We start from the raw sequence: 23,225 nt of genomic DNA on the forward strand, positions 1-23,225 counted from the left end.
AATCAAAGACATAATGCAAGCTGAAGTACCAGGCCCATCACTTGTGCACTTCACCCCTCTTAACATACCTGTTTTCATTATGATGCTTCAAGAATTTGGACACCCGCCCATCGTAGTTGTACCCCTCTGCCCCTGCTCCCTGCTGCTTGTTGCAATTTAAAACCCTTTTACATCTTTCATTTAATTTATCCACTCGTCTTTGACATGCCTCATTTGCCTCATCCAGAGATGTGACACCTCCAGGGACGGTGACTCAAAGTCCACCATTTACCTCACCACCACCACTGCCTTGGTTAGCCCATTCCAATGCCTGAGCTGGATCTTCTCCTTTGAACTTCTCCTGCCTAACAGCTGGTGGCTTGTTCAGATGACCACTTGCTGACTGCTGTCTTTCACTTCCCTGGCCACTCTGGTGGTCCTGCTTTTTCAGGCCCAAAATGGCAAAGGCAGCTGAGATAAAAAGCAGGTAACAGCTGTGGAGCCTTGCTGCTGCACCACAGACCTGCCTTCCCCAGCCCTCATTACATCTGGAACATCTGTCTGAGAGATGATTTAGGCTCTCTCACTCTCCTTGGGACAGGGGCACGGTGCAAGCACGCAGACAACTTCAGACAGCTGAACCAGCTCAGAGTAATTAAAAATCTCAACTTGGAACTGATTATGAGATTATAAATCCCAAAGCAGCTGCCCTTTTGAAACTGAAAAAAACATGCAAGGTCTCTTCAACTCCTCCCAACCATAACCCAGCTTTTACGGGAACAAAGTTTTAAATCAAGCCTTCACTTAAACAAGTGCAACTTCCCCACAGGCTCTTCCATGCTCTGTTGGGAAAAGAAAACCAAGTAGCCAGTACTGTAGCACCAGTAACTACTGCTAATTCAGTAGTAAGGAGCTTCCCCTCATCACCACTCAGAGAACTGAGTTCCTCCTTTTGGGGATAAATAACTGGCATTTGTGCAAACACCACAAATAAGGAATCTCCTCATGACCTTTATTTCTCTTTAGTTTTGTAAGCAGTTGGGATTCAGTTAAACAAGGTCAAACTGCAATCCAATAAACGTTTTCTATTAAAAAGTATTTGGAGAGGTCTTTCTACTGCAACACTTTCTACTAGCAAAACGTTCATTAAATATTGTGACTTTTTAAACAAGATTAATACAAAGCTGGTCCTTGAGATAGAAACCATCAGCAAAAGGATCTTATGCTAAAAAAATATGCAAACAGGAACTTAAAATTGTACAGAGCAGAGACCTTGTATTTAAGCAGAACAACTGCAGCAACCTGTTTTTGAGGTTATTGGAACCCCAGTGTAATCTTAAAATACCAAATGAAACAATTGAAAAATAGCATCAGAAACTGAAGTTACTTACAGTCCTGTGGTTAAACCACTGAATTCAAAATAAAACACTCTTTAATCAATGACAAAACTATACCACTGTGCTTTGTGTGTGTGAAATCAAATGGTTTAAACTTGAGTTCCTTCATCCCAATTAAATGAATAATTAAGTGATGTAATTTTTCCCTTCTCTGCAATGTTCTGCCAACTGAGTAATTTTTAGGCATGAAAGATGCTTTTGAACCACTCTAGGTGCACGTCTGGTACAGAACATAGTCCTTTTTACAGCATTTTGATTTGAAGACTAAGGAAAATTTTCAAGCACTAATCAGTCAAGGGAAAAAACAGCAAATCACTTACAGAGCTCTACCTCTTGCTTTAAAACAATAAAAGCAGGGGAATTTACAATGTTTTTCTCATCTTGTTATCAGATTACTTGACCACTTCTAAATAAGGATGAAGGTGGTTAAGAAGAGAGAAATTACTCCTTCCTACAATTGTAAAAATACTGAAGTGCTTGGAGAACATTGGCACAGAAACTATATTACATGTACATTCACTTGTAAATATTTTTATGTAGCTTCAGACATAAAAATGTTGGTAATTTTACAGAATTCCCTTAGGTATCAGTACCAGAATATGGTTACTTGTACCAAGAAAACGGTCTGTTAAGGTATTTTCATTTTGGAAAGTCATTTACTGACATTTGTTGGCCATGGACCACTGTGGACAATTTCAGTTCTTTACCACAAGGCTTTTCATGATAGTGAAGAAGTGGTGCTAAACCACCTGGAAAAGGTCAGGAGGTAACATCTAATTCCCATTTTCGTGAGGATAACCACTGACAGAAGTACTTTTTACCTGCCTTTTCGTTTCCTGTTTTTCTGTCTTCTGAAGCCCCCATAGCTACTGATGAACTGTTGATTGGCAAAGACCAAATAGGAAATTGCATTTTGTCCTGGAATCATCCATCTCACAGATTCACCATGGGGTTTGCTTACCCACTGTGCCTGAACAGGTACACGATTTGCTTATTGCTTAAAGATCTGTAAGGGTTAATAAAATTCAGAAGAGAATATCATCAGTGAGTGTGCTCCTGGAGAAAGATATGGATAACAGCCATCTTATCTAAGCTTTCCAACTTCAGTTTCAACCTCTTGAAGTCCAAATATCATTTTTATGATACTACAAGCCTAGTGACAAAATAACATCTGGCACAATAACTTCTCCAGAAAAGCTACAAGGACAAGAAAGTACTACACAGTAAAATCTGACCGAACGGAACGCTTGCCCTGACCCAGGCTCAAAGCTAGCTTGCTAAGGTTGGTCATGGAAAAAGGTATGATTTCTGTCCCTCCCTACTTTTTAATTTAAAGTGTAGCTCCAGGAGAGCATTTCCCACTACTTACAGAGAATGGAATTTTGCAGTTTCTGTGGGTTGAAAAATCTGGGCCCTGTAGATACTTAAAACATTAAGATACCAGAGTGCTAAGGAGCAAAGTAAGTCAAAGATATGCGAAACAAATGCTGAGTTGAGCAATGGAGTTAGTGGTGGGGATTATCAAAATCTGTTCTTTTGTCTTGGCAAAGTATCAGCCACTCACAGGGTTCCTGGAAGTAGGTCTTATTCACAGGAGCAGTCCATGTCCAGTGCTGCCCCATCACTGCCAATGCAGCCATCCAGCTCCGGCACACAGCCCCCGCCCTCTGCAGCCTCCCCCGCAAGGCAGCCGAGCACACTCTGGCTGAGGCAGGCCTGCCCAGCATTGTCACCAGTGTCACAGCTGGCAGGACACGTCTCTGCTGACGCCCCGTCATGGTGGGCACCGCTGTCGTTGGTCCCAGCTACCTCCTCTCCCAAGTCTATGACATCATCTGGCTGCTGCTCTGGATCAGGCTTGGATGCTCTTGAGATTTGTGCTTCTAAGTTTCTCGTGTTCTCTGTGACTTCAAATTCCTGCTTCTCCTGTGCCCTTTGCTTCTCCCTATTACTTGATTTAGCCTTTGTGGAATTCTTCATTTTTCTGTTGTGCATGTCTTCTTTGGAGAACCTCCAGTGAAACTACAAAGGGATCCAAATGTTAAGACCATTAGAGGCAGTCTCACATGGACATTTACTTTCCTGAGTAGACATGTTTTGATGAGTTAGTTTTAATTCAAAAACTAAATTTGAATTTGACCAGAAAGACCCAAGATTAAAAGAAGTAGCCTGACCAAATCAGATGACCTAAGATGATTTCTGCCCACACAGATATCCCTGTTACAGACATGAAGGAGAGCTCGATGCTTTCTGCTTCTGCTGTTGCGCCTGGTAGGTTCCTCTCTATACCGTGTGGAAGGGAAGGATATGCAAAGCTGCCTAAGTGCAGACAGAAGAAGCAATCCCATGGCATTATTCCAGTGTTTTTCACTAGGTTAACAGCAGAACTAACACCACACCCACAACCATACCCAAACAGTAAAACATCCTGAACCGTCTGTAGGAATGTCTTTTGATGAGAAAGCATGAGGCTGCTACTTGCAGCACTTCCACAGGACTTGCCACAGCCACCATTTCAAAACTGCTTTAACTACTAATAAAAAACAAAAAGGGAACTAGCAGTACCTTGAAATACTAACTTGACAGGTATAACATATATAAAGGCTGACAAATATGAATAGAATAGAATATATAGAATTTCTTTCCTCCATCTAATCTAAACCTTCCCTCTTTCAGTCTGAAGCCATTACCCCTTGTCCTGTCACTACACTTCCTGGCAAAGAGTCCCTCTGCAACTTCTCTGCAGGCCCCCTTCAGATACTGGAAGGCTGCTGTGAGGTCTCCATGCAACCTTCTCTTCTCCAAGCTGAACAGCTCCAACTTTCTCAGTTTGTCTTCAGAGGAGAGGTGCTCCAGTCCCCTTACCAACTTTGAGGCCTCTTCTGGACTTGCTCCATGGTTCCAAGCCACTGCTAAGCCATCCTACATAAGCTTGCTTAGTACCTCTGAATGTGCACAGCCATTTTTTCAGCAGTGTCAGTTGCTGATGGAGGCTCAGGAATGGGTTAGAAGGCAATATTTGGATGGCATAAATAATCTCATCAGGATATTCAGCAAACCCAGCCATGTTCAAAAAAGCCATTTTTTCCAGTGAAACTGGGTCTGTGCTGAAGTTGGCCAAAAGATTTTTTATTCATAAATTTTTGATCTAGCTATTTATTCCTTAATCACAAAGCCATTCAAAACTTATTATTAGATTACAAAGCTGGAACAATATTCTTTCCTCCTGGTAGCCAGAACTTAATGCAAAAGGAGAAGGGGGAAAAAAAAAGAAACTGGCTTTCACAAAACTCTTCTCAGTTTTACTTAAAGGAAGTTATCTTTCACTTCAATAGCACTGCAATTTAGAGAAAGAGGAATGATAACATCTCAGTTCTAGAGCTCAGCTGTTTAAAATTCAGACACCTGAGTTTTTTCCTCTTTGATTTGCAGAAGTGGCTGGGCACCCCCTACTCCACTTAACTCTAAGCTCTCATTGACAGAAGGAAAGATCAGGGCCCTAAATGTGATAAAGATCCAGCTGTAGGAGGCTTTGTGAGTGTGCATACGTGTACTCAAGTCAGGTATTTACACCATTACTTCACAAAAATGCATTCAGCCAGTTTCTGCTGAAAGAAGCATCAGTTTAGTGTGAAGTTAATGAACACAATTACATCATCCCTGATGGAATATTACAGTAATAGGAGTACTTATCACTGAAGAGAGAAGTTATACTACTCCTTGCATATTTCCTCTTCTGTTTGTCTGACTACCTTGAACAGCAGTTCATTGATGTGCAAAGATAGGACACAACATTTTCCATCAATGCAATATCCTTTTAATGTTATCATCCTATTTCCCCTCCTCTGAGGGCTATCTATAAACATTTTAGACATGCAATAGCTTAAGTTAAAAAAAAATACCTGAGAGCTTTGCATGTTGTATGTGCAGAATATTCAACAACTTTTAATCAAATGCTTGGGATGGTATCTTTGATGTGACACCACAACCACTTAGGGACGTTGAACCAGTCCTACATGCCTTTACAGAACTGTAATCAAGGTATGTCATCCTTCCCTGACCTTTGGTATGAAAATGTGCTGTAGGGATTTTTGCCCTCAAATATGCCTGTGTATTTAACAACGAGTGAGTCCTTTGTTTAGTCAACCAGACATTGTTAAATAAGTTTTTATAACCCGGAATGAAAAAAACTTAAACAAAGTTTCAAGTCATCTGGATGGTATGTATGTGTTATTATAATACAAGAAATCAGCATCATACTTCTTTCTCTATTTGAAGATGAACAACCACATATGGGTTCCCATCCCTTCCACTAAAACCACACACAGTGGTAGGAAAAGAATGACCAAATACAGGCACTCTAACACTCATCCCAAAATCCCTTTAATCACCTGAAAACAAAGAGAGAAAACAAGGAAAGTGGGCTTTGTAACAAGTTCACACAGTATTCTGGGCTCCAGCTTTGCTAATGAGAGAGGGTACATCCTAAATCAGTCACACTCCCAGCAGTTCTCTCCTGCTTCAGTCAGTTCAAACACTCCCCTGGTCTGCACTGTATCAAAAAGACAACTTTCACAGAACCAGGCTCCAAAACAGTGAGGGCTTCATAGATGAAAACTATCGGCAGTTATCTAAACTGTTGAGTAAAATGCTCCTGGTGCTCAGCTCTGCTCAGCATGTCCCATTCTCCTGCTGCAGCTCAGCTCTGCATGGCATCAAGCACCCACTTCTGCAGGTGACATTGGGTTGGCAGCACTCTCCAAAGCCCTCAGAGCCAGAACAAAAACAAGGCTGCATTAGTCAGCAACCTCATTGACACGTGGTTCCAGAGATCTTTTCCATACTTCATCTGGCTTTTCTGGCCCCTTGCATACTGAAAGGGCAAGGCAAATTTGACCACTGTAGGAAGGCCATCACTTTCTGTTTCCAGTCCCCGTATTTCTCTCTCCAGCTGTATGGCATGAAAGGTTTGGGCAGGGGTTCCCACAGCTGTGTGTTTAAAAATGGAAGCGGGAATACATACATGCATCCACATCCATATATCATCAGCTGTCAGTATGTCTTTGGATAATGTAGCTGGATTCTAGAGGCTTTTCTTGGTTAAATTACAGCAGAATCCATTAATGGTCACACAACAGAAACACCTGCCAAGATCAGGCCCACATTGTGCCAGGTTCTACCAAAACAGCGAGAAATAGAGAGAACAAGAGGGCAGTTTAAACAGAAAATACAGGAAATGGGTGAGAGAAAATAGTGTTGGTTCCCCCTTACAGGCCCTGAACATGAAAGAATTTTAGGTCTAGATGGAGATTTATGGCTGGTTTACATGAAGAAAAATCTGCATTTCTTACACTGCTGTGAGTTCATCAGAGAATGAAATCTAGGAGCTTTGACATCATTTGAGCATTTTTTTTTCCTTTAATTTGAACAGTTCCATTCCTTCTGTCTCACTACTGTATCACAGAAACATTGAATAGGCCATTTTGTTTCTATGGGAAATCAATTTCAATATAAAAATACCACCAGCGAAACCCAAAGAAACCAGAAACTCAAGATTATTTACCTTAGATTCTTTCTTCTTTGCTTTCTGGGGCAAAGAAGGTCTCTGAAGGAATACAATTTGCTTTGTAGATAAATTCCCCTCCCTGAAAAGAAACAAATGCACACTCCTGAGAATGAATTAAATTCACATCCAGCATCATTCAAAGGGAAAATCCATCTCAGTCACTTATTTCTGCAGGTCAAAGAAGAACAAAATGAAGAATGATCCTCACATTGCCTGTCCCTGGTGTCTCTGAGCAGCCTGGTATTTTGGGGGGCAGGGAGAGGGGAATGTTCAGATTGATAGAGCCTGTCAGCCTATGACACAGTTTTGCTGAATGTTTTAGCATTAGTGTGTAAACACAGAATAAATTGTTTGGAACAAAAAGGAAGAAACCCAAGAGCCCCAGTGTCTCAGCAACTCTGGAGACTTTGTTCCTTCCCTCCCTGCAGGGGCACTGATCTGAAATGGGGATGGGTGCTCCCTGTAGGTCTGCAGCATGGCAGGAGGAATAACCACCAGGTAGGTGCCCTTCTGCACCGACCTCTGTTACTCAAGGTATTAGTGGGATACAGAAAGCTGAAAGAAAATTGTATAGATATATCTATATCTTTTAAGAGTCAGGGATTACAAATCATAACTGTGATTTTCTATTCATTTTTACCTTTAAACATTTATGTAAAACTTTGATACAGTTTCTCCCTCAACACAGATGGCCTTTTACTTTTTAGGTTATTATGTGTAGGAGGAGTCTTCCAAATCTCATAAAGAGCTGGGCATATTAATTAAGATTTAAAAATCACAACTATGTTGGTGTATATATGCAAATAAATATATTCCTGACCAGTGAAAACTCAGAAAGCACCATCTTCACGATTAATAGGTGGTATGATTGTTTTTCACCAGTTATGAAGATTATTTTTAAGTGATTTGCATTTATATTTAAAAACTCAGAATATAAATAATAGCAAAGTAGACCACAGAATTATTGTATCTGCACACAAGGCTACTCGAGCAGTGACACACTAATCTCAAAGGGTTCTGCTCAGCTAGACTGTATCAGCAGCATTAGACAGACATCTATTAAGAATAAAATTACTTTTCTTCAGCTAGAGGATGTTACTGCAAGATCCAGAGCAGGAGTTTTACAGTCACAGAGTTTACAGTGCTGCAGAAACAATACTCAGAAAATTCATGCAGAAACCACATTGCCACCTTGCAGTTTTTCTGCCCACCAGACCTGTCCTTCCTGCCACATGTGGCTTGTGCGGCTTGGAAAACCCCGAGAACAGCTGCAGCAGGCTTTGCAAGGAAATCCACACTGACTGCACAGGGAATTGCTTGTGCAGACTGTGGTGCTTGTACAGCAACTTCCCTGGCCAAAAGGCAGCACCCACCCCTCCCTACCTGTTTGTCTTCACAATGGGAGTGGAAAGCACACACGTCAGCTGCCAGCCGTACATGGCAAGGGAATTCAGCAGCGGAACGTAATCTGTCTGCACTTCAACTCCCTGGGGAAGGAAAAGCAACAGTTGGCATCATCACTTGGAGTGCGACATTCAGCTTGACTCCAAAAAAAAAAACGCAAGAAAAAATAAATGTGTGCGTTTTCTCAGAGGAAAAAAGGGGTTTTGCACCAAAGTGGGTCATGTTTTATGTTCAGCTAGGCAGGAAGGAAAATGTTCAAAAACATGAGACAAATGATCGACCGCCCATACATCCAAACTGTAGAGGAGTTTGTTTAAAATGGTAAACATCTGTGATCTTGTTCTTACACTGCCTGACTCATCCATCTAGCTTTAGATCGTTCCGGATCTGAACAGGATGAATTCCTTGTATGTTATCAATTATCTCCTCCTGAGAAAAATTATGTTCAAGTAGTTAAAAAATGACAGTATTGCTTTGCTCGGATTCTGCACTTGTCTAAGCTTCAGTTAATCCTGAATATCTGCACTGAAATCAGTCGTGTTGCTCTACCATGATGGATCAAAAGGAAAATATCCAACAGCAGCAGCAAAAAATATAAGTATGAACCTGTTCCTTTTATCGCTCACAAATACACATTGCTGCCTTCTTATTTTGAATCAGGAAATCTGTGGGCGAGACGAAAAGCTTTACCTTTCAGTGCAGGAGTCTGGCTCCTGCTGCACATCTACCCAGCAGAGCCTTGCTCTTTCCCTTTCAACTAAATGGCAGACCTTGCAATCCACACAGAAAGAACCACTGGTGGTTTCAACATGATTGTTCCAGTGAGGTGTCTAATTGCCAAGACTGCCAGTAATTTAATGAATAGATGCTACAGCATATTTACTGGTTTTTAATTTTAATAAACACAAAGCAGACAAATGGTAACTACTAGTCTCTACAAATATAACTAAATTTGATTGGAATAACAATTACATTTGCCAAAAAGCTCAGGCACTTACACTGGTTTCACGTGCACGTAAGGAGTTTTAACTGCCAATTCGCAACACTGGGGAAGGCACAATAGTTTTGCAGCTCCAAAAAATCCATTTATTCCACAGTAATGAAACAGTCATTTGATCAGAACTAATCCAAATCCTGCTGTAGTTATTTCAAGGTATTTTAGTGAATTCCAATCTCAGCTGTTCCTTTCTTCCAACAAATGTAATTTAGGTCACTTATATCTTTATAACTGAATGGCTGTCTGACTATACCTATTAAAAACCCGATCATGACTACAAGTGCAAATAGCTGAAGAAGCTGTATCAGTTCTGCTTAAAAGGAGAATGTTTTAAATCTTTACCCCAGATAGTGCCTGTAAGAGAACACTACTAATGTTACTTCTCTACAGAGGCTTGTGGGGGCTTAGTGAGGTAGTGCTACTTTAAAACATCACCCTGTACAAACTGAATTTGTGACTCTGGGTGAGGAATGAGACACCCTGCGAGAGGGGGGCAATACCACACAGCCCTTAACTTGTGTCCACTGGAGCCATCAGGACTCATCCTGCAGCTGTGATTGTGGTAGGTTCAGAGTCTCCTTTAACTCCCATTTCCCTCTGAAAGAGGGATATTTGTGCACTCTTTCCAGAGTGTCCAAGGGTAATAAAAAAATCATAACATATCTAGAGGCCTTTAAGCTGTAATGTCTCAAAAAGATGTATTAATAACATATTGAGATTTATGAGATTGGTCAACAATGCCTTCAAAAAATAAGGATGAAAATATGCAACATGATGATTAAGAGTAAGGTCAGAGCATCCACCATCACAAGCTCTTCATGAGGTGCCACATAAAAGGACCTGTCTAAAACATTCCCTCCATCAAACAGTGATTGCAAAGGAAAAACCAGAAGGAGCTCACTCATTTAGAGGAGGGAAGCAGATCAGGAAAGACTGGCACAGCAGAGCTTGTCTGTGCCCTGAGGAACATCTTGTATTATAAAGAGGATTTCTATTTTCAATTCATTGCCTGAGGTGGATGATTAGCAGGAAGAACCTTCTTCTTGCATCAGGATGTGCAACAAATGTCAGAAATCAGAGGGAGATTATGGCAATGAGGAAGGACATCAATACCACGCAGAGCTCATTTGGCTGCTGTAGAAGCCAAATTGTTTCAGGGACATGCCATCACTGCTGCCACAGCCCCCTGTACCTGCAGGCTCTGAGCAGCAAGAGAGGGCTGGCTTTGGACCTGTCTGACTTGTCAGGATTAAGCATCATCTGCAGCAGATGATGGTGTATTTCCCAACCCAGTGGTGCAGAAAGGAAACAAGCAGGTAAACACATTCAAAAGGGTAAAATTACCAGAAAATAAATTTAAGTCAATTAGGCCTAAAAAACCTTATTTTCCTTTTTTAAATCTGGCAGTTTAAAAAAATCAAAACCAGCCAACCTATTTAAAGAGTTCTACACAGTTGTTGCAAAAAGATGACCTCTTATTTTTCCCATGTGCTGGTACCCAACACCCCAGTGTGCCTGTTGGGCTGTCTGGAGGCAGGAGGTGTGCACATGATGCAGAGGTGTTCCTTCCTCAGAGCTCCTCAGGCCCTTTAACGAGCTCCCTCCAACTCCACGATGCTTCACTGGAGTCAGACACTGCACCTCATCTCCAGGTCCTTGGGGAACAGACTGTTCCCAATAATTGGCCGAGTTTGAAGATGACAGACAAGAGGAAGGAGTCGCTCCAAAATAAACAGGTTAATCCACATGGGCTTCAAACTCCTGACTTGCAAATACAAATAATTGAAGATTTTTTTAAGACCACATGAAATTATTTCTCCCCCCCCCTCCTGAATCATCAGCTGTAATTCTATCCCACGACTGGAATTTGTATGCCAGCAGGAGTCACAATTATACAGACCTTTAATTGGTGTCATATTAAATGCTTTAAAAAGCAAAAATGCTTCTAAACAAACAATATACTGGGGGATGGGTACAGAGGAAAAGAGTAATCTTGTATTTGTTTTACATTTAATACAGTAATTATTTTATCTACTATTATTAGAGACAACAGAAATGAAATTTCAAGCACACCACTCCCTCAAATAAAAGTGCAATGCTCTTTTCTAACTAGCAAATACTGCATTTGAACACCAGTAGAAGTAGAAAAAAAACGTGCCAGAACTCTCCTGAAAAAGAAGTGTTCAAACAATGCATCTCAAACTGGGAGACATTTCATTCACTGAAAGGGTGGAAAATTTTAATTAACTTGCTTCCCACTCTCCTGTGGATGATAAGTAATCTCTGATCACACCTTAAGTGTCAAGAAGCCAGAGCATATTGAGCTAAGATTTTCCCTTGACTTGCATCACATGAAAAGAATTCTTTTTATTTGTAGTTGCATTGTTTGTTTCCAGCTTTTTTTCCTTTCACAGTTGCTTCTGCTCATTAGGAGGAAAAAAAAAAAAGATTAAAAAAAAAGATAAAGAATAATATCTAGGGCAAGCTACACAAACAATTGTATTAACAATTTTTCTTTTCTTTTCCCCCCCTACTGCAGCAATTTTAACCACAGCAAGATAATAAACAAGACAACTACTAAGCTCTTGTGAGACAGAAGTTCTTCAAAAATCATTCTTTCCTGGACTAAGTGAATGTGATTTTGTTACAAGGCAGCTATGGATTGTCACTATTTAATATTTTTTCCAACATGAATTAAAGAGTGGTAGATTGAAAATCCCATTAAATAAATCTTAATAAAACCTTTATCAGCAAATCCTAACAGACTGCGTACCAAAATTTACTGACAGATGGCAAAGAGGATGGGAAGTAAAAAAAAACAAGTTGCTTTGAAAGTGTAACCTACTGTTTGTTGCAGAAAATGGGCACTGCATTCAAACCCAGCTCCTTACAAAAAACTGAGGGGTGCCACGAGGGCAGCACCACACACCCCCAGCCAAGGCTACCAGTCCCCAGCTCTGCCAAAGCCAAAGCTTTTCTGTCCCTGGGCTCTGAAGGGAGGAAAGGGAAGTGGCAAAAGCAGGATTTGCACCTTAGTGGAAAAGAAAAAAAATACACTAAGAGAAATTGAATACCTGGACTGTGCAAGAATGACCCAGTAAAAGCATGCTGCAAACGTTTTATGTTTGCAGTAACACAGCTGACACGGGGACTAAATTCAAGCTCTAAATTTGTGAATTATTTGCCTTTTTCCTTTTCAGCCTTCTTCCAAGAGATAATTTCTGCTGACAGTGTAACAGTATTGAACCATTAAAAACATTTATTGGAATCAAAAAGGGAAGTTTCACAAATGCTTCAGCAATAAAAAAGTTGGACTTTGTTCCTCTAGTATTGAGCTGCTCCTGAATCTCCATGTGTAACACACCACAGCATGTTACTGGCAGACACTTGCTACACATCCATTAGCTGTGGAGCAGGGGGCTGTGGGATGGCTCCTGCATCCCTGGAAACCACTAGTAGCTTTGGGAAGCAGGTGGGTCACTGACCAACAAAGAGCAGCTGCCAAATGGGGACCTCACTGGAAAGGTAATTAAAAAAAAAAAAAGAGTAATAAATAAATCCAAAGGGAGGCTTTTCCCTCAATATTCTGGGCATATGTAATTTAGAGCTCTTTACAATTACTAATATATATGTGAATTCTTGCAATGTGAAATATTTTGGAGAATATAGTAAGGCTGTAACACTATATGAGGCAGCATCATGTTAACAAAGTGTTTCTGCAATTCAGATGTATCCAGTCACAATTTCAGTACACACACAGGCTGCTGAGTACCATTCACAGCTGGCTCCACCATCTAGGGTAAAGCTGAAACAACAACCAAAAAAACCCTCCTGTGCCCACAGTGCCTGCTTCTCTCAGTGACTTCTGTGGATGCAAATCCTATTTCTGGCATGTATATAACCTAACAGAAATATCAGAGTGCTCCTGATACTGCCTGCACCTGTAACACAGAAGTACATTTGCACAGCAACACAATTTTGCACACAAAATTGTAAAAGTAGCAAAAGCTGGACAATGTGAATGTGTTGACACAGAGGGTTCTCCACACAGGAAACATCCTATGAGATGTGTTGAACTCACCACTGCACATACAATGTAAAAATGATGAAACAACTCCTCGTAACTGTCCATGAAACCCAAAAAATAAATGTGATCTAGCAATCCATCAGTATGGTTTCTTCAATAATTCTGCCATTTTTACTTTCACAATTCCTGCGACACTTGAAGTGTACCTTAAGGTGAGCACTGATTTTACTCTTTGCCCATCAGTTCTCTGGGGGGAAAATACAACATAGAAAACCACTACCTGAGAGCTTACATACTCCAGTGTGCCCTACACACGCAGCTTAATCATCCCCAGGCAGCTTCCCGGACACAATTCCCTTTGGTTATAATTTATTCCCAAACAACATGTGGCTTTTACCAAAAGGCTTTGTGCACCACTCCCCAGTTTTGTGAGTAATGATCTATTTCCATGCAAGCACTGCAGCTGAAGCCTGGACCCTCCACTGCCAGTGGCTCACACAGCAGGCAGGCGAGTGCCGCGTTGCCCCTCGCCCACAGGCAGGCTCTGTGTGTGGCCTCTGGGCTCCCTGCACCCACTCCCACACCCCTCAACATGCTCACACAGATGCACCACCCAGGGCACTACTGCCTGGCTGGAGACAGCCACTGAGCAAAAGAAACACGTGCCCTGCATGGTTTTATAGGAAGTATAAAAGAGGACTGAAATATTTTTTCTCAGCTTGTTCTTAAGTGGGGAGTTTAGATCTGGGATGCTCGCTTTTCTCTTGCAGGTTTTATGGGTGAGCAGAGAACTAATTCTTAGAAAACTGTGACAGCTGGGAAGGATTTTTTTAATCCATACTGTGCTGAATTTTCAGTTTCTTTACTTCAAGTGCCCTTTATTCACATGGCAGAAGCATTCACCTTGTTAGATGCTCAATGCTACCAGAACCACAAGAAATTACCAGGGACGTTCCAAGTTCATATTGTTAGATTCTGTTACTACATTAATAATCAAAACCAATTAAAAAATTATGGAACTCAATCATGTGGATTTTAATTAATTTTAAACCTCTGTCTACTGAGTTCAGCAGAAAAATATATATGCATATATGTGTCTTTCATACCTTATACAAAGGAAAGAAACAAGAATTAATAAAAAAATATTGGAAGATAAGAGGCTCCTGAAGGTTTTTGTTCAGCTCTTCATAAAAAGCAACAAGAACTCATCAACAGACACTGCTGAAATCTTTTGCCCAGGCAGCAGATCTGTCCTTTGAGTGGTAAAGAGGGTCACACACACGACTCCCCTGGGCTTTTCATGCCCATTGCCATCAGCTCCTTGGCTGACCTGGTCACGCCGTTCTCTAGTGGCCGGAGACAGCAGAACATGGCTTAATAGACATATGACCTAAATCAGATCTACAGACAAATCAAATCCTTATTTCCAGAGAATTTGTTTCAAGGCTTACATTAAGGCAACTTGCAATGTAGGCTCAGCAGAGATAATTTTTAAATCTTTTGTTATGTCGCACTTTAAAAGGTTTACCATGTCTACGATGGAGCCTGACCCCATTCAAGTCTGACAGGGAAATGGCAACACCACAATATATTTGAGATTTTAATTCATGTCAGTACACCAAAGGTATGGCATAGCAGCAAATACCAAATGATGAGTCAGAAGCTCAAGATTTTCAATGAGAAAATATGTGTTAATTAAGGACAATATTTTCAAAATGAACACAGATTCAGAGGCAGAAGAATGCAGCAATCTAAAATAAATGGTTAGCATTCTATTTTAAAGATAGTATTAGCTATTTTGTCTTGGGTAATGGGGAAGGGAAGGTGACAGATTTAGAGTTGGGGAGATGGAAATCATGCAGGCTCTGATTAATCAGAACTGTCTACCCACATTTGCCTACACAAGCAGAATTAAAACCATCAAACAAGTTTTAGGGCCAGATTTCAGAGACTGCAGTGGAAATAATACGTCCTGACATTTTTAGAGTTAAAGTGATAAGGACGAGTGCAGTATTTTGTCATAACAAGTGCTGTGGTCATTTGGAGAGGACACCACAGCTCTACTTTTGAGAAGAAAGAGTTAAATTACTCAGAGCTATTACATCCTGTCTGCTGCTTGGCGGGACCACATACTGTGACAGCTGCGAGCTTTACATCCTCTACAAACTGACATTTTACACACATACTGAGTGCATCACACTGTTCAGCTTGTTTTCTCTATTAGCCTTAGCAATTAAAAAGGCAGCACTTTCCCTGCTAAGAGGTGTGCCAACCCCTCTCTTTTGTGTTAATGGTTAAATAGCAACCCTTTACCTTTTCATTTAGAGAGGTTTTCTTTCTAAAGGGCATCGATACATGCTACATGTCTTCCTTTCTAAAAAAGCTTTCTTCTGTTGTGGCTGGGATTCTTTTGTTTGTTTCTTCTTCCTAATTAGTACAGCACAATACATTTACATTCAGTTCAGACCACATCTGAGTAACTCCAAAGCTCATCCAGATAACCAAATCTGATACAAATTTAAAATAAAGATCCATTATATACATTTATGTCATGCTACCCATCAGGGCTTCTTCCACTGCCTTGGCAGAAATGGAAGTAACAAATAGAAAATGTTAATGTAGATCAAAGCTGAATGTACACCAAAAAAACCCCCAATCTTCTACATAATGAGTCATTCCACTGCTCCATAACTATCTCTGTAACAACTATACTTTGTAAAACTCTTAACAGAAAGAAGCCTTTACTGACTCTTGGACATATTCTGTCAACACTGAACTCTGTCTCCTTCCCCATTTTACAGTCCCTTCCTCTGCCACTGCATTATTCCATGCTGATAGTCAATAAAGGTGAATTCCAACAAGGTTTAACACTTGGTCTTCTGGGTATGACACTGTGCAAGTGCCTACAGATGCCCCAGCTTCCAGTCCTTTCACTGAATCCATGACCTTACCTACCTACACCTATCATGTCTCAAAAAGCATGAGGCAAGATACATCCTGTCAAAGTTATTCAAGATGCAGGAGGAGAAAACTGAAGTGGCCATCTCTGCTCTTTCTCTAAATAGGTAAGACCTTTGCAAGACTTCCCTAATGCCCTGACATTCTTCCTTCAGAAAGCTTTTTCTTCCCCATATTCTTCCTCTTTCAGCTTGGTGGGGAACATTTTCATAATGCCCACAGAACAGCCACGCTTGATTTCAGAAGAGCAAAACTGCCAGGGAAAACCCAGTATCCAAATTTTTGATTACAGCAGAGAACAATTTGATCACACTGACAAGCTCTGTATATGCTATCAGTCAGCTTCTGAAATTGCACATCCCAAATATTATGTCTGGAACAGGAGATTCTCGGTATTAGCCCTCACAAAGACATGATGTGTAGCACTACAGCATCTCCTGACACACCAGATGGCACTGAGAGGTTCATTCCTTAATCTGTTGACCAGCTGTGCTCTCCAGCATGGAATTGCTAGAATTGAAAGCAAATGATACTCCACCTACAAAGCCACTAACACTTCAAAGGGCCTTGCTAGCAAATACTCTTCTGCTGAGTCCTGGTGTTCTGGTCAGCCAGAACTCCAGGACTCTGCCAACACAGGATTCCCACTGTCCTTGTCATGTAGCTTGATAGAAGCTGTCTTGTGCCCACACAGATAATGCCTGACTTTGCTACAATATCCTACTGAGATGGAGAACCTTGGACTGGTTGGTTGACAGCTGAACTGGCTCTGGCCAGGAATCCATTTATAACTCAGAAAGCTATTTCCAACATGGCTGTAAGTGATGGTTAAGGAAAAGCAATATGCATTAGGTCAAGCATGGCCCAAATATTTTGTGTACTTAGCGTGTCTGGTTTCATTTCTAGTAAAAGAAATCCAGTTTGTGCACTATGGGACCATTCTGTGAGGTGAAGTGAGGCATGCTAAAGATGGATCAGTGGGTTCACTTCAAAAAGGCACTCCTTATCTGAACTAAATTGCTTGTATGAACACAAGATTCTCTAAACTTCCTGGACCCACAGTCTTGTCCAGAATGGAGTTCCACAGATCTGCCACATAAATAATTATCTGAAATCTCTCTCTTTTGTTTGTTTTGTACCTGGCTCTGACTAGCACCATTTGGCACTCAGTTCTTATACTGGAAGAGATGGCAAGCAATCCCTATTAACCTCTTTCCCATGTTTTAGGAGCTCTCTACCCATTCCATTCCCTGCAACTCTTTTCTTTTCCAGGGTAAAAGGACACACATGCAAAGTCCTCCTAATATGGAAGCTGTCTGTGTCACTGACCATGCCCACTCTCTTCTCTGAACAATTACTGAGCTAACACAGCCTTCTGAAATAAGGTGCTGTCAAACACAGCTTACACAGTAGTACAAAGTAGTATATACTTGCTGTTTCAACCTCTATTCATGTCCTAACAGTTTTAAACACATGGTTAACATCAATGCTTCTTAACATTTGCCTTCTTGATCAGCTCTGACCTAATACACTCATTAAACCATCTGTCATTACCCCAAAACCTCATTCCTGAGTGGCAACAATGCAATTTGACCCTAAAAATGAACAAGAATTTACAGTCAAGTCTGTCATAAATGCAATAGCATTTAATGCAATAACAGAATCATTTTTCTAACACACATCAGCAACAAGAAAAGCTGCTATTAACACAGCTTGTTAACTCTGCAAGTTGTTTGTAGCCATTACTATTTGGCCATTTATTGCTGGACTACAAAACCATCATCTACTAACAAAGCTCTTCATCTTAGTCTCCTGGAATTTTACACACTTACTCTAGCATCTGTCCCATTTTCCCTTAATCTGTTCTTCTGGCATGTGTGTGCCAAAAGGAGGGATTATCTGTCTAAGGATTTTACACCCTTTACAATACATTCCAAGTGAAATGATCAGCTATTGCCTTTATAGATACACAGCATCTATTTCTAGCAGACATCAGAAAGAACCAAATAAAAAAATCCTTCTAAAACTTATGCAGCTACTTCTTTCCCCAACCTCCCATGTTCTTTTTGCTTCAAGTCACAAAGAATTTAAGCCCAGCTTTTCAAACAGAGGTATTGTGTGTATACAATGTGCTGTGGAAGACCGGTACTGACCAATCTGGACTAAGCAGTGCTTCTACTGATCTGTGTGGGCACCTGGATCTGCAGAAGGCCAAGCTGTGGTTTGTCTATAGGGGCCTACCCAGAATATACAGTTTTTTCAGCAGATGAAGGAGGACAAACAGAGCCAAGGCAGTTCTCAGTGCTCTCCTGCTACAGCTAAGCCTGCCTACCTAAAGGGCTGCCTTCTTTAGAACTGCGATGCTACAACGACTTGTGTGATCATGTTGCCCTGACAACCAATGGAGATCCTCTGTGCAGTTAATCTAGCAGACATCTGTAATTTTGAGACAGATAGCCCTGAGTTTCATTGCTCACTGTCACATTTCCTACCCTCCAAAAAAACCAGGAGATCGAGATCGAAGTGTGCTGTACAAACCCAGAGTGTGGTGAACTGGCATCCCTGTTAACATTGCATCCCTTCACTTTTGCTGCCTGGCTGGTCCTGTTGCAGCACAGATCAATACACGAGAGTCTGTCTCACAGTCTTGGAGTGTTTTGATTTATAAAAAAAAGTCAAAGAAGAAAGACTGTACACATACCTTCAAGACAGTCCACTGCTCTACCACAATTGCATCATAGCCCTGCGTGGTTTTACTGTCTTCCACAGCAAAATCTTCAAAGAGAAATACTCCATCCATTGTCCCGTGTAAAGAATCTGTGAAAACACAGGGCTGCCTGTAAGCTTTATAGAAGACACTCCATGTGTAGTGAGGCATCTGAATTTATTAACAACATAGTCTCCCAAGGGTGTTACTATAAATTTCATAGACATTCTCTGATAATCTAGCTCTATTAAATGAATAAGACTTGTATCTCTAGGAGTTTTAAGAGCAATCCTACTCCCTAATGGCAGACCTTGCTGTCCAGTCTGTTATTCCTTTGCCATCAGAAACCATAGCTCTCCCATTCTGAGAGGGCAAAAGTGATTCAGTCCTCAGTTCAGGAGTACGGCTCACCTACTTAAAGGTATAAACACACTAAAGACCATGTCTTATGTCAACGTGTTATTTTCAACGGGTTTTGAAGGCACACTGATTTATTTTTATGTTATTTATGATATTGATACTTGTGACTATATCCATTCATTCACACAAGTCAGAACCCTGCATATGGATCAGCCACTGCAGATACAGCGATCTACACGGACTAAGGATGATCTGGCATATCTGAACAGTATGAAAGAAAAGATACATTCATAACTATTTAATCAATTTATGAAGGCATTTTGACCATCTGGTTTAGTGCCTCTGTTCTCATTTGCATTCCCTACACATTCAGCCTTTTTTCAGGCAACACATCCTCTTAAAGTTACTTGAGCAGCACTTTCTCCTTTAACTCAGCCACACACTCCATAACCAGCAATCACTCTCATATACCAGAACTTAGGTTTTGTCAGCTCCATGACAGAACAGAAACAAAGCAACTGAAAAAAACCCCAACCTTATCTTTCTTTGTTAAAATAAGCGGACTGATGGAACAACAGAATTATGTTTAGGGAAACTGTAAATAAGCAGGACTGTGCTCTTTACAAACAGAGAAAACTCTTCTCACATTGTCAAAAAGCGTCTTTTTCAGCCGTTCTAATATGAACAATATATCTACCCTGTATGACTGATTATCAAGACCTTGCTTATCCCCTCCCCAAATGTTGTATTTTGCATGATAGTTTCCTTACATTTCTAGCAACACTATATTCCTTGAACTGGTATAATACATGTTTTTGAAATGCAGTCACACATGCCAAACTGACAGATTCTTGAACTGACAGGGGAGTTTTCTGGATAAGCCTGCTTAGGTGTTTCATCAGGGTCATCCTGCTTTCCTGGTGAATGTTACAAGGTCAAGAAATGCCAGCAGGAAGGAATTGCTGCCTCCAAGAGAAAACATATATCAAACTCAGAAACAATTTTCACAAAGGAAGCAGTGAAGAGGATTAAGAGGCTTCTTACCTCTTGCAGACACAATCTCAGTCAACATCTTCCAATGTCATTATATGATCTAAATTCAATTTATTATCTGGAAATAACAAATTTGTTGCAGGCAAAGCCCAGAACAGACCAGACTCCTACATCCGGAGGCTTATGTCTATACACACACTGCAGCAAGACTGCTGCTGCAAGTGTCAGTGCACAACCCCTCTGTTTCTACCTGCATAGTCCCCTATCCTCTTCTGCTGCTGTTGCAGTTGAGTCATTAAGTTGCAAGTCAGGAGATGCAAATATTTGTCTCTAAATTAAAACAGTTTTTTTGGGTTTTTTTTTTCGCTTCACTTGTAAAGTAAAAAAGCTGTTAACCACTTACTAGGGATTATCCTTGAGATTCTTTTGGGAGACTGAAAGAAGAAGAAAAGCACTCTGTCTACTTTCACACTGTTTCCACATGCAGGTTTCCTGCAACTCTTTTTAAAATAAAGAGAGCCGAAGACTCCTCAACACTACAGCAAGCCAGGATTACACATTGCTCCAAGGTGGATGAGCTGGACTACAAAGCAGTAACTCCTGTCATCCAGACAGATTTCTCATCCAAGTGAGAAGAACAGACATTTTTGCTGTGAAATAACAGGCCAGATCACTAAGTAGCTGGGTTACAGGTTTGAAAACACAGGGACAGCAAGCTTGCCACATATCAAAGGGTCCAAGATTTAATTACTGGATTTCATTCAAAAGCAGCACTTTGTTAGACCTGACACTACAAAGGGGCAACCAACTCAATTTCTGTGAAATAACACATTCCAACAACCAAACCCATATCCAAATCTATTTCAGGATGCTAATGTACAAATGGTCTTTTAATTCTCCAAAGCAGGGACGACAGGACAGCACCTAAGACTGAAAGCAGATCCCTACTAGACACAGACATCCAGATCTTGCCAGGGCAGCTTTATACAGCACCAGTGCACTGCTCCTCTATTGTGAATTCCCTTAATGAAATTCAGTGTCACACTGTTGGCACAACTGCAGCTTGAGCTCTTCCCCCCTCCCTGTGTTTGCCAGCTAATTAATAAGCGATCACAACACAATCAGCAGGCGTGTGTTTACACTCACTCGTAAATCATCCTTTATGTTTCACTCTGCTGAACATTCCACTCATGCAATTCACAGCTTCCACATATGTGAGTATGATGGCACATATGCAATGTTTTAGAAACCAATGGCTGAGCTTGGGAGACCCTACGGCAGAAACTTTACTTGGCAGTGCTGAGTTTATGGTTGGACTTGTGATTCTAAAGGTCTTTTCCAACCTAAAAGATTCTTAGATTCTGTCTCTTTGTTGGAAGTACAATGATTATTGCTGAAGGCTACATCCATCAATCATACAATCCATTGATTTTTTTTAAATGGGTTTTTTTGCTAGTAAAGAAACCCATGGAAAATGAGAAAACTGGAAGGGGAAAATGATGACAGAAAGACAGCGGCAAATGTAAAGAACAGTGTCTGTTCAACAGAGTGATGCTGGTGAAAAACTCTACAGAAACTGGCTGATGACAATCACTGAGATATCCCTCTCAACCAGAACCAACCTCTTCTCTCTACTAGTTGTACCACAGTGTTTTAAACATTTATGCCATGAATGCACACCTGCCAATTCTCACATCTCACACCTTTTACCTTTTACAGGTCATGTACTACACTTCCAGAGTAAAAGGGAGGCACAGGAAAGAATAATTGGATCATTAATTCCTTTGCATGTGAAGCATTTGGGATGCTGAGAATAATGGAGAGGAGAATGTAGCAGAGAGAAAGCAAGCAGGGCCATGTTTTGAAGAAAAAACACTTACAACCCATGCTATGCTGTCAGGATCAGCAGGAATTTCAGGGAATCTCTTACACAGAGGTGTGGAAGGGCAAAGAAATGGCCAGATGCACTGAGTCTGCAATACCTTTATCACACAGGGCTCTAGATCTAAAAGCAACTTAAGCTGACAGTTACATGTTCTAGAGCTGGCCCACTAGATGAGGTGCACCTGATCCAACAGCTCATAGAATCATAGAATAATTCAGCTGGATGGAGACCTCCAGGAAGACTCCAGTCCAACCACATGCTCAAAGGAAGTTCAGTACAGCTGCAGACCGTACTGCTCATGGCTTTATCCAGCTGCATCTTCAAAATCTCCAAGAATGGAGATGGCACAACTTCCTGGGCAGCCTTTTCCACAGAGTGACTGTTTTCATGATAAGAAAGTGCTTTTTAGTATCCAAAAAGGACATCTCTTATTCCAATTTATGTACATTTTTTCCAATCCTCCTACCACACACCACAATCAAGGGCCTGGATCTACCTTTTTGACTGTCTTCTCATAGGCACTGCCAGGCACTGTTAGGTCCCCAAAGCTTTCTCCAGGCTGAACTAACTGTCTCAAGTGCTGGTTCATCTTCAGCTTGCTGCCTACTAAAATTCCCCTGGACCTTTCAACAGAGATGCTACCCAGCCAGGCTGGATTAGTGAAAAAGCCTCTCCCTTCCCAGAGGCAGGACATTTGTCCTCATGGAATTTCAAACAGCTCCTGCTGTCATGTTTTTCCAGCCTGCTCAGGTTCCTCTAGACAGCAGTCCAGTTCTGAGGCACATCAGCTGTCTCCTGAGTATGGGATCATCCACAATTTTGACAAAAGCAAGCCTCGTTGCCTCCTGTGCATGACTGATAAAACTGTTAAACACAAGTCCCAGGAGAGATCTCTGTGGTACTCCACTTTTTATTCCAGGTAAACTGTGACCTATTAACCACGACCCTCTGA

General features: G+C 41.1%; 2 protein-coding genes across 5 annotated transcripts in view; one reads left to right on the plus strand and one right to left on the minus strand.

The window, feature by feature from the left end:
* OXNAD1 (oxidoreductase NAD binding domain containing 1) overlaps nucleotides 1-12,104 on the plus strand; it is a 34,539-nt gene extending 22,435 nt beyond the window's left edge. Inside the window, exons 8-9 of one of the 2 annotated variants that reach the window (XM_050970367.1) lie at nucleotides 7,117-7,182; nucleotides 11,883-12,104. In XM_050970367.1, the coding sequence (XP_050826324.1) occupies nucleotides 7,117-7,136 (20 nt within the window). In that variant the 3' untranslated portion in view covers nucleotides 7,137-7,182; nucleotides 11,883-12,104. The remainder of the gene's footprint in view (nucleotides 1-7,116; nucleotides 7,183-11,882) is intronic. The other variant, XM_018909575.3, reaches the window with a different exon arrangement.
* RFTN1 (raftlin, lipid raft linker 1) overlaps nucleotides 971-23,225 on the minus strand; it is a 96,062-nt gene continuing 73,807 nt past the window's right edge. For all 3 annotated transcript variants that reach the window (XM_018909571.3, XM_009086361.4, XM_018909569.3), the window contains exons 7-10: nucleotides 19,030-19,145; nucleotides 8,326-8,429; nucleotides 6,940-7,021; nucleotides 971-3,398 (exon numbers count right to left, since the gene is read on the minus strand). In XM_018909571.3, the coding sequence (XP_018765116.2) occupies nucleotides 2,961-3,398; nucleotides 6,940-7,021; nucleotides 8,326-8,429; nucleotides 19,030-19,145 (740 nt within the window). In that variant the 3' untranslated portion in view covers nucleotides 971-2,960. The remainder of the gene's footprint in view (nucleotides 3,399-6,939; nucleotides 7,022-8,325; nucleotides 8,430-19,029; nucleotides 19,146-23,225) is intronic.

The sequence above is a fragment of the Serinus canaria genome, chromosome 2, assembly GCF_022539315.1.
Source record: "Serinus canaria isolate serCan28SL12 chromosome 2, serCan2020, whole genome shotgun sequence".
NCBI classification, from domain to species: domain Eukaryota; kingdom Metazoa; phylum Chordata; class Aves; order Passeriformes; family Fringillidae; genus Serinus; species Serinus canaria.